This window comes from Zophobas morio, unplaced genomic scaffold, assembly GCF_036711695.1.
Source record: "Zophobas morio isolate AGI-343-1 ecotype UQ-CSIRO unplaced genomic scaffold, CSIRO_AGI_Zmor_V1 ptg000026l, whole genome shotgun sequence".
NCBI lineage: Eukaryota > Metazoa > Arthropoda > Insecta > Coleoptera > Tenebrionidae > Zophobas > Zophobas morio.
The window spans coordinates 12,664,141-12,677,850 of record NW_026972131.1 but is presented as its reverse complement, the minus strand read 5'-3'; the positions used below and the strand labels follow the sequence as shown (position 1 = coordinate 12,677,850).

Sequence of the window (13,710 nt, the reverse complement as noted above, 5' to 3'; positions counted from 1 at the left end):
TCGAAACACTCGAAGGTCAAGAAATGGGAAAATCGAAACATCGATTAATTGAAAAATCCAAAAATTGCGAGTTTATAAAAGTCAAATTTGAAAAATTAAAAAATAGAAAATTTGACAAAATGACAATTGAAAAACAGAAAATCTAAAACCGGGAAGTTGAAAAATCGAAAAATTAAGAAATCAAAACATTTGAAAAATTTGAAAACTTGAAAAATTGAAATATCGAAGAACTGAAATGAAAAATCGAGAAATCGAAAAATCTAAAAATTTAGAAAATAAAAAATCTAAAATTTTAGAAATAAAAAAATCTAAAATTTAAAAATCGAAGAATTGAAAAATCGAAAAAGTAAAAAAATCGACACATCGAAAAATCCAGGAGTCAAAAATCGAAAAGTCAAAGAATCGACATATTGAAAAATCCCAAAACTGAAATATCGAAAAACTGAAAAATGAAAGAAAAACTAAAAATGGGAAACTAAATCGGGAAATCAAAAACTGACAGTTTATAAATGTCAAATTTGAAAAATTGAAAAATCGAAAAATTTAACACGACAATTGAAAACAGAAAATCTAAAACCGGGAAGTCGAAAAATCGAAAGATCAGCAATCGAAAAATTGAAAAATCGAAAAAGTAAAAAATCGACACATCGAAAACTCCAGAAGCCAAAAGTCGAAAAATCAAAATATTGAAAAGTCCCAAAACTGAAATATCGAAAAACTGAAAAATGAAAGAAAAACTGAAAAATGGAAAACCTGAAAAATCTGAAAACTGAAATATCCAAAAAACTGAGAACCTAAAAAGTAGAAAAATTGAGCAATAGAAAAATCCAAAAAGTGAAGTCGAAAAATTGAAACCTTAAAAAAATAAAATAAAAAATCAAAAGCCTGAAAAATCGAAAAATTAAAGAATTGAAGAACAGGAACATCGAAACCCTCGAAAGTCAAGAAATGGGAAAATCAAAACATTGATTAATGGAAAAATCGAAACATTGACAGTTTATAAATCTCAAATTTGAAAAATTGAAAAATCGAAAATTTGAAAAAACTACAATTGAAAAACTGAAAATCTAAAACCGGGAAGTCGAAAAATCGATTGGTTAAGAAATCAAAACATTTGAAAAATACGAAAACTTGAAAAACTAAAATATTGAAGAACTGAAATGAAAAATCGAGAAATCGAAATATCTAAAATTTTAGAAATTAAAAAATCTAAAATTTTAAAAACGAAAAATTGAAAAAACGAAAAAGTAAAAAAATCGACACATCGAAAAATCCAGGAGTCAAAAATCGTGAAGTCGAAAACTCGAAATATTGAAAAATCCCAAAACTGAAATATCGAAAAACTGAAAAATGGAAAACTTGAAAAATCCGAAAATTGAAATAACCAAAAAGTGAGAACCCAAAAAGTCGAAAAATTGAGCAATAGAAAAATCTAAAAAGTGAAGTCAAAAAATTGAAACCTTAAAAAAATAAAAAATCAAAAACCTGAAAAATCAAAAAAATTAAAGAATTGAAGAACAGGAAAATCGAAACACTCGAAGGTCAAGAAATGGGAAAATCAAAACATCGATTAATTGAAAAATCGAAAAATTGACAGTTTATAAATGCCAAATTTGAAAAATAAAAAAATCGAAAATTTGAAAAAACGACAATTGAAAAACAGAAAATCCAAAACCGGGAAGTGGAAAAATCGATTGATTAAGAAATCAAAATATTTGAAAAATTCGATAACTTGAAAAACTGAAATATCGAAGAACTGAAATGAAAAATCGAAAAATCTAAAATTTTAAATATTGAAAAATTAAAATATCAAAAATCTGAAAAATCTAAAATTTAAAAATCGAAAATTGAAAAAACGACAATTGAAAAACAGAAAATCTAAAACCGGGAAGTCGAAAAATCGAAAGATTAAGAAATCGAAACATTTGAAAATTTGAAATATGGAAGAGCTGAAATGAAGAATCGAGAAATCGAAAAATCTAAAATTTTAAATATTGAAAAATTAAAATACCAAAAAATTGAGAAATCTAAAATTTAAAAATCGAAAAAGTAAAAAGTCGACACATCGAAAAATCCAGAAGTTAAAAATGGAAAAGTCGAAGAACAGAAATATGGAAAAATCCCAAAACTGAAATATCCAAAAACCGGGAGTCTAAAGAATCGAAAAATCATAAAAGTGAAGTCGAAATATCAAAACCTTAAAAAAATCAAAAATCTGCAAAATCGTAAGATCGAAAAATTGAATAACAAATAAACTGAAAAATCCCAAAACTGTAATATCGAAAAACTGAAAAATGAAAGAAAAACTAAAAATGGGAAACTAAATCGGGAAATCAAAACATTGAAAAATCGAAAAATTTAAAACCACAATTGAAAACAGAAAATCTAAAACCGGGAAGTCGAAAAATCGAAAGATTAAGCAATCGAAAAACTAAAAAAATGGGCACATCGAAAACCAGAAGCTAAAAATCGAAATGTCGAAGAATCAAAATATTGAAAAATTTCAAACCTGAAATATCGAAAAACTGAAAAATGAAAGAAAAACTGAAAAATCCGAAAACTGAGAAGCTAAAAAGTTGTAAAATTGGGCAATAGAAAAATCCAAAAAGTGAAGTCGAAAAATTGAAACCTTAAAAAAAATCAAAAATCAAAAACCCGAAAAATCGAAAAATTAAAGAATTGAACAGGAATATCGAAACCCTCGAAAGTCAAGAATGGGAAAATCAAAACATTGATTAATTGAAAAATCGAAAAATTGACAGTTTATAAATCTCAAATTTGAAAAATTGAAAAATCGAAAATTTGAAAAAACTACAATTGAAAAACTGAAAATCTAAAACCGGGAAGTCGAAAAATCGATTGGTTAAGAAATCAAAACATTTGAAAAATACGAAAACTTGAAAAACTAAAATATCGAAGAACTGAAATGAAAAATCGAGAAATCGAAATATCTAAAATTTTAGAAATTAAAAAATCTAAAATTTTAAAAACGAAAAATTGAAAAAACGAAAAAGTAAAAAAATCGACACATCGAAAAATCCAGGAGTCAAAAATCGTGAAGTCGAAAACTCGAAATATTGAAAAATCCCAAAACTGAAATATCGAAAAACTGAAAAATGGAAAACTTGAAAAATCCGAAAATTGAAATAACCAAAAAGTGAGAACCCAAAAAGTCGAAAAATTGAGCAATAGAAAAATCTAAAAAGTGAAGTCAAAAAATTGAAACCTTAAAAAAATAAAAAATCAAAAACCTGAAAAATCAAAAAAATTAAAGAATTGAAGAACAGGAAAATCGAAACACTCGAAGGTCAAGAAATGGGAAAATCAAAACATCGATTAATTGAAAAATCGAAAAATTGACAGTTTATAAATGCCAAATTTGAAAAATAAAAAAATCGAAAATTTGAAAAAACGACAATTGAAAAACAGAAAATCCAAAACCGGGAAGTGGAAAAATCGATTGATTAAGAAATCAAAATATTTGAAAAATTCGATAACTTGAAAAACTGAAATATCGAAGAACAGAAATGAAAAATCGAAAAATCTAAAATTTTAAATATTGAAAAATTAAAATATCAAAAATCTGAAAAATCTAAAATTTAAAAATCGAAAATTGAAAAAACGACAATTGAAAAACAGAAAATCTAAAACCGGGAAGTCGAAAAATCGAAAGATTAAGAAATCGAAACATTTGAAAATTTGAAATATGGAAGAGCTGAAATGAAGAATCGAGAAATCGAAAAATCTAAAATTTTAAATATTGAAAAATTAAAATACCAAAAAATTGAGAAATCTAAAATTTAAAAATCGAAAAAGTAAAAAGTCGACACATCGAAAAATCCAGAAGTTAAAAATGGAAAAGTCGAAGAACAGAAATATGGAAAAATCCCAAAACTGAAATATCCAAAAACCGGGAGTCTAAAGAATCGAAAAATCATAAAAGTGAAGTCGAAATATCAAAACCTTAAAAAAATCAAAAATCTGCAAAATCGTAAGATCGAAAAATTGAATAACAAATAAACTGAAAAATCCCAAAACTGTAATATCGAAAAACTGAAAAATGAAAGAAAAACTAAAAATGGGAAACTAAATCGGGAAATCAAAACATTGAAAAATCGAAAAATTTAAAACCACAATTGAAAACAGAAAATCTAAAACCGGGAAGTCGAAAAATCGAAAGATCAGCAATCGAAAAACTAAAAAAATGGGCACATCGAAAACCAGAAGCTAAAAATCGAAATGTCGAAGAATCAAAATATTGAAAAATTTCAAACCTGAAATATCGAAAAACTGAAAAATGAAAGAAAAACTGAAAAATCCGAAAACTGAGAAGCTAAAAAGTTGTAAAATTGGGCAATAGAAAAATCCAAAAAGTGAAGTCGAAAAATTGAAACCTTAAAAAAAATCAAAAATCAAAAACCCGAAAAATCGAAAAATTAAAGAATTGAACAGGAATATCGAAACCCTCGAAAGTCAAGAATGGGAAAATCAAAACATTGATTAATTGAAAAATCGAAAAATTGACAGTTTATAAACGTCAAATTTGGAAAATTGAAAAATCGAAAATTGAAAAACAAAATCTAAAACCGGGAAGTCAAAAATTGATTGATTAAGAAATCAAAACATTTGAAAAATTCGAAAACTTGAAAAACTGAAACATCAAAGACCTGAGATGAAAAATCGTGAAAGCGAAAAATCTAAAATTTTAAATATTGAAAAATTAAAATATCAAAAAACTGAAAAATCTAAAATTTAAAAATCGAAAATTGAAAAACAGAAAATCTAAAACCGGGAAGTCGAAAAATCTAAAGATTAAGAAATCGAAAAATCTAAAATTTTAAATATTGAAAAATTAAAATACCAAAAAATTGAGAAATCGAAAAAGTAAAAAAATCGACACATTGAAAACTCCAGAAGCCAAAAATCGAAAAGTCGAAGAATCAAAATATTGAAAAATCCCAAAACTGAAATATCGAAAAACTGAAAAATGAAAGAAAAACTAAGCACCTAAAAAGTCGAAATATTGAGCAATAGAAAAATCCAAAAAGTGAACTCGAAAAATTGAAACCTTAAAAAAAATCAAAAAACTGAAAAATCGAAAAATTTAAAAGGACAATTGAAAACAGAAAATCTAAAACCGGGAAGTCGAAAAATCGAAAGATTAAGCAATCGATAAATTGAAAAATCGAAAAAGTAAAAAAATCGACACATCGAAAACTCCAGAAGCCAAAAATCGAAAACTCCAGAAGCCAAAAATCGAAAAGTCGAAGAATCAAAATATTGAAAAATCCCTAAACTGAAAAATGAAAGAAAAACTGAAAAATGGAAAACCGGAAAAATCCGAAAATTGAAATATCCAAAAACTGAGAACCCAAAAAGTCGAAAAATTGAGCAATAGAAAAATCCATAAAGTGAAGTCGAAAAATAAAACCTTAAAAAAATAAAAAATCAAAAACCTAAAAAATTAAACAATTGAAGAACAGGAATATCGAAACCTTCGAAAGTCAAAAAATGGGAAAACATGGATTAATTGAAAAATCGAAAAATTGACAGTTTATAAATGTCAAATTTGAAAAATTGAAAAATCGAAAATTTGAAACAACGACAATTGAAAAACAGAAAATCTAAAAGCGGGAAGTCGAAAAATCGAAAGATTAAGAAATCGAAACATTTGAAAAATTGAAATATGGAAAAGCTGAAATGAAAAATTAGGAAATCGAAAATTCGAAAATTTTAAATATTGAAAAATTAAAATACCAAAAAATTGAGATTATCTAAAATTTAAAAATCGAAGAAGTAAAAAGTCGACACATCGAAAAATCCAGAAGTCAAAAATGGAAAAGTCGAAGAACAGAAATATTGAAAAATCCCAAAACTGAAATATCGAAAAACTGAAAAATGAAAGAAAAACCGACGAATCGAAAAATTGAAAAATCCCAAAACTGAGAATCTAAAGAATCGAAAAAATGACAAAATCGAAAAATCAAAAAAGTAAAGTCAAAATATCGAAACCTTAAAAAAATCGAAAAATTGAAACACCAAAAATCTGCAAAATCGTAAGATCGAAAAATTGAATAATAAGTAAACTGAAAAATCCCAAAACTGAAATGTCCAAAAACTGAGAAATCAAAAAATTGAAAAATTGAGAAATCGAAAAATCAAAAAAGTGAAATTGAAAAAATGAAACCTGAAAAAATAGAAAAATTGAAAAACCAAAAAACCTGAAAAATCAATTAATTGAAAAATCGACAAACAGAGTTTATAAAAGTCAAAAATTGAAAAATCGAAATATTTAAAAAAACGTAAAATTGAAGAGAAAAACTGAAAACCGAGAAATTGAAAAATTGTAAAATTTAAAAATTGAAAAATAAATAGGAGTAAACTGAAAAGTCCCCAAACTATTTATAAATTATAAACAAAAACAAAACCAACTAAATGGTATACAGGATGGTTAAAATTTCTCGTAATGTTTCCAAATTTTGATTATTTTGGCAATGACATACTCTTTAAGGAAAAAGAGGGTGGGTGGGCGGGGCTAATACTTGCTAAGATAAGACTGATTTGCGCAAATGACATATCCTATAAGAAAAGAGAGGGTGGGTGGGCGGGGCTAGTATCTGCTAAGACTGATTTTGGCTAATGAGTTCCCATTAAGAAATTAGAGGGCTGGTGGGCGGGGTTAGTACCTGCTAAGATAAAACTATTTTCGCAAATGACATACTCTCTTAAAAAAATGAAGGGTAGGGGGTATATCATTCGGCAAAATCAGTCTTATCTTGGCAAGTATTGGCCCCGCCCACCCACCCGTTATTTTATTCGAAGGTATGCCATTTGCCAATGTCAGTTTTCTCTTACAAGTGCTCGCCTCACCCACTCGCCCTTTATTTTCTTAGAGGGCTAGTACCTGCTAAGATAAGACTGATTTTGGCTAATGAGATCCTTGTAGGAAAATAGAGGGCGGGTGGGCGGGTTTAGTACCCGTTAAAATAAGATCGATTTTGGCAAAAAATTGATGACTTTGTGATAACCCAAACTTCCCGCCTTAAAATTTGACCTTGAAAACAGTTTGAAAGGCCCGCAAAAAATTTAAAAATTCAAAGTTTGGCCTTGGCTATGATCGTCTAACAAATAGGAACCTACGTTGTGTGTTTTTTTTTTTGTTTTTGAAAAATGGCGGGAAGACGTTCTTTCATACAAGTGCATACACTGTCGAGAGCGCAAGAAATAATAGACAAAATTGTTTTGGAGGGGGAGTACGGCACCCCTCACAGGGGGAAAAGACGCTTCGAAGATTTACTCCTCAGCGCAAAAACCCCCTTTTGGTTTTTATTCCCGGACGACATAAATATTACATTTCAAACACCTTAAGATATGTGAAAGAAAAACACTCACGAATTGACAGACATACACACACGAAAAACGAACAAACGGAAATTCTGTACATCTGTTTGGAATCAATGCAAATATTTGAATATCACAAATTTAGTAAAACAAAGCAAAAGCTGAATCAAGTAACTGGATGCAAATACACAAGTTATTACAGGCATGTGGCGGCCGATCTCGTTCCCCTTTTTTTTTTGTTACGGCAGTTAACAGGAGCACAAGAAAAGTACCCCTGGAGCGTTGTGGCATAAGCGGAGTCTGAGCTACCGGTCTGGAACTGTTCTCCCCCCGCGACGGTGATTCTATCTATCGCAAAGCCTACCCCACACGCATATCCCATGACGAACTTTGCCCTGCGGAACTAGGCCATTACGGTCGTCCAACCCGCAAGAGATCTAGGCTATGTACAGGAGCCTAGAAATTTACAACATCGGCGGCCGCCCCTGAATCTATCCAAACCTGTGGACTTGTACAGGTGGCGCGATAAATCTCGCCAGCTCGACTAGGAACCAAACCTCGCTCCTGCCACGTTTTCTGTGTCATTTAACCTCAATTCCATTTTAAAACATTGTGAATCTCTTATAACTCTGATGTTAACAACAACTGAACAAGTGTTAAAGTTTCAAAGAGCAATAAACAACATTTAAATTCGCCATACAATCTTGTGAAATCTTAAACAACAAATAATTCTTATGTGGGATTAAAGTTGGACATCAAATAATTTATATGATAGAAAACATTCATCAACAAAGTATTTACAAAACAAAACTTAGCAAGGATTTATGAGACGAAAGATCTGGTGTGAAATAAACTTGTACAAATAGAAATGTTATGTGAGGTTAGAACTTGTAGAACATGAAATTTACGTTCAATTAAATTTATACAACAAATAAAATTACTGAGGTTAAGATTGTGAGATTAAGAAATATAGTATGATGTGAAAATTGCAGAGTTAACATAATTTACAGGAGATTAATATTTGCCACACTTTCTCAACGGTTCAAACAAAGAGTTTACATTATGCCAAATTATATCATGATCTAAATGATTGGTTACTTCAAAAATAATTTACTTTGAGAAGTTAAAATACTACGAACTGGCTACCCCAACAAAACACATAATAAACAAATACAAAAAATATCCAATCATCGCTCCGAGGGAAAAAGCGTCTCGGTGATGTAAGTTCCAAAATCGTTGCGAGGAAAAAGCGTCTCGGTAATGTAAATTTTCTGTAGCGTTGGGGGCATGCCTTAATTAATTAATCAATCTGGCGTTGCGAAACATGCCCCGATGAATTAATCGTGATAACGATGATAACCACCTGAGGGGAGAAAATATCATAACCCCCCGCCAGTCCGCAGTATAATGAACTCGTTTAACTGCCGTAAATGAACTATTAGCAATCTTGTGTGAAGAATTTAGAAGTATTATAATGTAACACTTACGTATATGCATCCAGAGACCTATTCGTGATTAAACACAAGGTGTTTTTCCTGACTAAGTGAATTTCATGAAATCTTCTAGCAAAGGGTTTACTTAAATAATCCTGATTGTTAAATTGTGTTTGCTCTAGCGGAGTATTATCAAAAACTAGCTTGATTGGTGAATTTACAAACAAAGAAACAGATTCACAACACGTGTTCGCGTCCGACCGGAAGTCTGCAATTTTCGATTAAAAGGGCGCAAGAATTTAACGCGCGGGTTGGGGACAACTGTATCATTATGAAAAATACGTTTGATCGTCGTTAAACAAAGGCTTCCTCCCGTTTTAATAACTACGAAACCAACTAATTTAAACCTAGCGCTTACCACGTGGTCACACACACACAGCCACATTCGTAATGAATCTACCATGCGGTTTTTCTACCAACCCTCTAACTGAAATTACCCTAGCGCTACGTGCTGCCACCTACTCAAAGATCATGCAAACTAACCCCTAAGCGCTACGTGCAAGAGACCTTCCATGCATATTTGGTTGCCTATGTTTAAGGAGTTCCTTTTCGTGATTGAACTTTTTTTTTTTTCAAATTCAAATTATTCAAATGCGATTTCGCGCCACTGTTAATTAATTTCAGCGCGAAAACTTTGATTTAAATTCGGTCACCACAACCTCATGTTAAAATTTTGCCAAATAAATACTGTCTAAATTGTGCAAAATATGATGAGTTTATACTTGTGACTTATCATTGCATTAATATTTTTTAAATTTGCAAAAATAGATAAATTTATTTTATTGATTAAATCAAGAACTGCTCACTCCATTTTTTCATTGGTCACTAGGGATCTCTGCATATACGAAATTAGGTGCCAACCAAATTACTAGACTTACATGCCTATCCTGAACGGTAGTAGAATTGTGGATCTGACGTCACACTTTGGCGCCACTTTTCAAACCACCCAATCCGCTCCGCTCAATAAAAAACGCTCCAGTTTTGTACATATTTAATACAAGAACCACTTACAAATCAATCACGAAATGTAGACTCCTACATAATATAATAAAAATAAAAGCCCAAATCATATCATGTATACTTAAAAAGACAAAAGAATGCGAATCGTAATAAAAAACTCCTACGCCTACGAACCAAACTTGCAGCTTAAATGTGATGATGCGGCGCCCCGGGGGACGCGACGGCGGCGGCTTGCGGGCTGGGAGGCGTGGGCGTGTTGGTGGCCGCCCCCTCGTTGGGCGGCGCCGTATGCGTCATCTGCGGCTGCTGCAAGGCCCACTGGCCCTGGTCGGCCTGCAGCCTCTGGTGCGCCTGCTGCCTCGCCCTGAACTCCGCCGCCTTCAGCTGCTCCAGGTGGAACTGCTGCCGGTCCGTGATCAGCTGCTGCCGCTGGTACTCCAGCCCCTCCCTTTCGCGCTCCATCGTCGTCTCCAGCTCCTCGAAGTGCCGCAGCTTGATTTCGAGCTTCTTCATCTGTGTTTCCACTAACAAGGCCACCAGTGACTTAATCTTGCGCTCTTCGACCGCCGCCAGGTGCTTGGCTTTGACGGCGGCCGCCGCCAGCGCGGCGGCCGCGGCGCTCTGCATCTCGCTGTCTTTCACCGTGCGCTCGGACTTGGGTTCGGGTTGCTCGGGTTTTTCGCTCTTGACGGGCTCGGCGGCCGCCTCTGTCTTTATCGTTTTGTCCTCTTTTTCCTCCTTTTCTTCCGTTTTTTTCTCGTCGGGTTTTTCTTCTTCTTTCGTCTCGGGTTCTTTTTTGATTTTGTCGTCTTCTTCTTTCTCGGGGGCGGTACCTGCGATTCCGGTGAGGGCTAGGTTGGCTGCAGGGTCGTACTTTCCCTCGGCGGAGGAGGCTTCCACGTTTTTCAAGTGGGCGTCCATGACGGCGGCGGGGACTTCGTCTTTTATGCTGGCGAATTCGTTCATTGCGGATTTGGCGGCGGCGGCGGCCACTCTAGGATCCACTATGGAAGCTAAAAAGGCTACTGTGGACATAATAGGGTTCCCGGCTTTACTGAAAGGAATCGGTTGATAGGCTAGTGGACCTAGTGCACCATCGGCTTCGGGGTCCTCCAGGTATGGATCTTCGATCGGTAAACGCAAAAAGTGCAAAATACACTCGTCCTGGGTTCGGGAACCCACGTGCTCACAAACTTTGTTCCAATCGTCTTTGTACATCTCGAGACCTTCCAATAACAAAAGAGTTTCTTGTTCCGTCCAGTCTCGGGTTAAAGAGGCGGCGCTTTTGTTTCTCAAAGCGGCGGGTTTTTTGATGTACTGGTCCAACTTTAATCCGAAATTGGTCATTTGATCAGGACCTTCGATTTTTTTGAGCTCCTGGGACCTATCCAGGTCTAGGAGGGTTTTAGCGGCGCTGGGTTGTTGGGTTTTGGGTGGGTTTACAGGTTGCAGACCCGACGGGGTGTCCGATAAAATATGAAAATGGGAAGTCGGTGGTGGACCCATGGGGGTAGGTCTGGAATCTGTGTCAACTTGATAGTTAATCAAGCCCCATTGTTCTAAAAACGCGTGGACTCGCATTATCGCACAGACGTCGCCTGCTAGATTTCGACGACACGCCGTACTAGTGATATACTCCGTTGGGTTTAGTCTGTAGGTGTCAACCATAAAATTCCTATAAGCTAGATATATTTCGGGAGTTTTCGATTTATTTCTACCGTTGAAGAACTCAGGTAGAGCTCTTTTTTCCACCTCGTGAATAGCGTTATAGTCGAACCACGCCGAGTACGAAGGTATAATTATATGATGCGTCTGCTCAGTAACATTATCCTCTTGCCCGTCATCCTGAGTATTACTATCGCTATTTTTTCCATTTTGCGAGTCCTCGCCTCGCTCCTCCGACTCCTCCAAGTCCGTAACCGAGCCCCCTTTCAAATGCTGCAATTCGTGGTCTTTCTTGCTGTTTTGATTCGCGACCAGAAAGTTGAAAAATCGAAAGATTAAGAAATACTGAATAATTAAAATATCAAAAGATTGAAAAATCTAAAATTTAAAAATCCAAAAATTGAAAAAGTAAAAAGGTAGGCACATCGAAAAACCCAGAAGTCAGAAATAGAAAAGCCGAAGAATTGAAATATTGAAAAATCCCAAAACCGAAATATCTAAAAACTGAAAAATCGAAAAATCAAAAAAGTGAAGTCGAAAAATAGAAACCTTAAAAAATCGAAAATTTGAAAAATCAAAAAATTAAAGAATTGAAGAACAGGAAAATCGAAACATTCGAAGGTCAAGAAATGGGAAAATCAAAACATCGATTAATTGAAAAATCTAAAAATTGAGAGTTTATAAAAGTCAAATTTGAAACATTAAAAAATCAAAAATTTGACAAAATGACAATTGAAAAACAGAAAATCTAAAACCGGGAAGTCGAAAAATCAAGAAATTAAGAAATCGAAACATTTGAAAAATTCGAAAACTTGAAAAATTGAAATATTGAAGAACTGAAATGAAAAATCGAGAAATCGAAAAGTCAAAGAATCGAAATATTGAAAAATCCCAAAACTTAAATATCGAAAAACTGAAAAATGAAAGAAAAACTGAAAAATGGAAAACCTGAAACCGAAAACTGAAATATCCAAAAACTGAGAAGCTAAAAAGTCGAAAAATTGGGCAATAGAAAAATCCAAGAAGTGAAAAATTGAAACCTTGAAAAAATAAAAAATCAAAAACCTGAAAAATCGAAAAATTAAAGAATTCAAGAAGAGGAGTATCGAAACCCTCGAAAGTCAAGAAATGGGAAAATCAAAACATCGATTAATTGAAAAATTGAAAGTTTATAAATGTCAAATTTGAAAAATTGAAAAATCGAAAATTTGAAAAAAACGACAATTGAAAAACAGAAAATCTAAAACCAGGAAGTCGAAAAATCGAAAGATTAAGAAATCGAAACATTTGAAAAATTGAAATATGGAAGAGTTGAAATGAAAAATCGAGAAATCGAAAAATCTAAAACTTTAAAAATTGAAAAATTAAAATACCAAAAAATTGAGAAATCTAAAATTTAAAAATCGAAAAAGTAACAAGTCGACACATCGAAAAATCCAGATGTCAAAAATGAAAAAGTCGAAAAACAGAAATATTGAAAAATCCCAAAACTGAAATATCGAAAAACTGAAAAATGAAAGAAAAACCGACGAATCGAAAAACTGAAAAATCCCAAAACTGAAATAAAAAAATCTAAACATTTGAAAAATTCAAATATCGAAGAACTGAACTGAAAAATCGACATATCGAAAAATCCAGGAGTCAAAAATCGAAAAGTCCAAGAATCGAAATATTGAAAAATCCCAAAACTGAAAAATGGAAAACATGAAAAATCCGAAAACTGAAATATCCAAAAACTGAGAACCTAAAAACTCGAAAAATTGAGCAATAGAAAAATCCAAAAAGTGAAGTCGAAAAATTGAAACCTGAAAAAAATAAAAAAATTAAAATCAATAACCTGAAAAATCGAAAAATTAAAGAATTGAAGAACAGGAATATCGAAACCCTTGAAAGCCAAGAAATGGGAAAATCAAAACATCGATTAATTGAAAAATCGAAAAATTGACAGTTTATAAATGTCAAATTTGAAAAATTAAAAAATTAAAAAATCGAAAATTTGACAAAATGACAATTGAAAAATAGAAAATCTAAAACCGGGAAGTCGAAAAATCGAAAAATTAAGAAATCGAAACATTTGAAAAATTGAAATATGGAAGAGCTGAAATGAAAAATCGAAAAATCTAAAATTTTAAATATTGAAAAATTAAAATACCAAAAAATTGAGAAATCTAAAATTTAAAAATCGAAAAAGTAAAAAGCCGACACATCGAAAAATCCAGAAGTCAAAAATGGAAAAGTTGAAGAATACAAA

At 32.3% G+C, this 13,710-nt stretch overlaps 1 protein-coding gene across 1 annotated transcript; it reads right to left on the bottom strand.

Annotated features, from left to right (window-relative positions):
• Window positions 1-9,896: 9,896 nt before the first annotated feature.
• On the bottom strand, window positions 9,897-11,563 carry LOC135136315 (SWI/SNF complex subunit SMARCC2-like). The gene has a single exon (XM_064065537.1). It carries the CDS (start codon window positions 11,460-11,462, stop codon window positions 9,981-9,983), a length of 1,482 nt encoding a protein of 493 aa, XP_063921607.1. The 5' UTR covers window positions 11,463-11,563; the 3' UTR covers window positions 9,897-9,980.
• Between the last annotated feature and the right edge of the window lie 2,147 nt (window positions 11,564-13,710).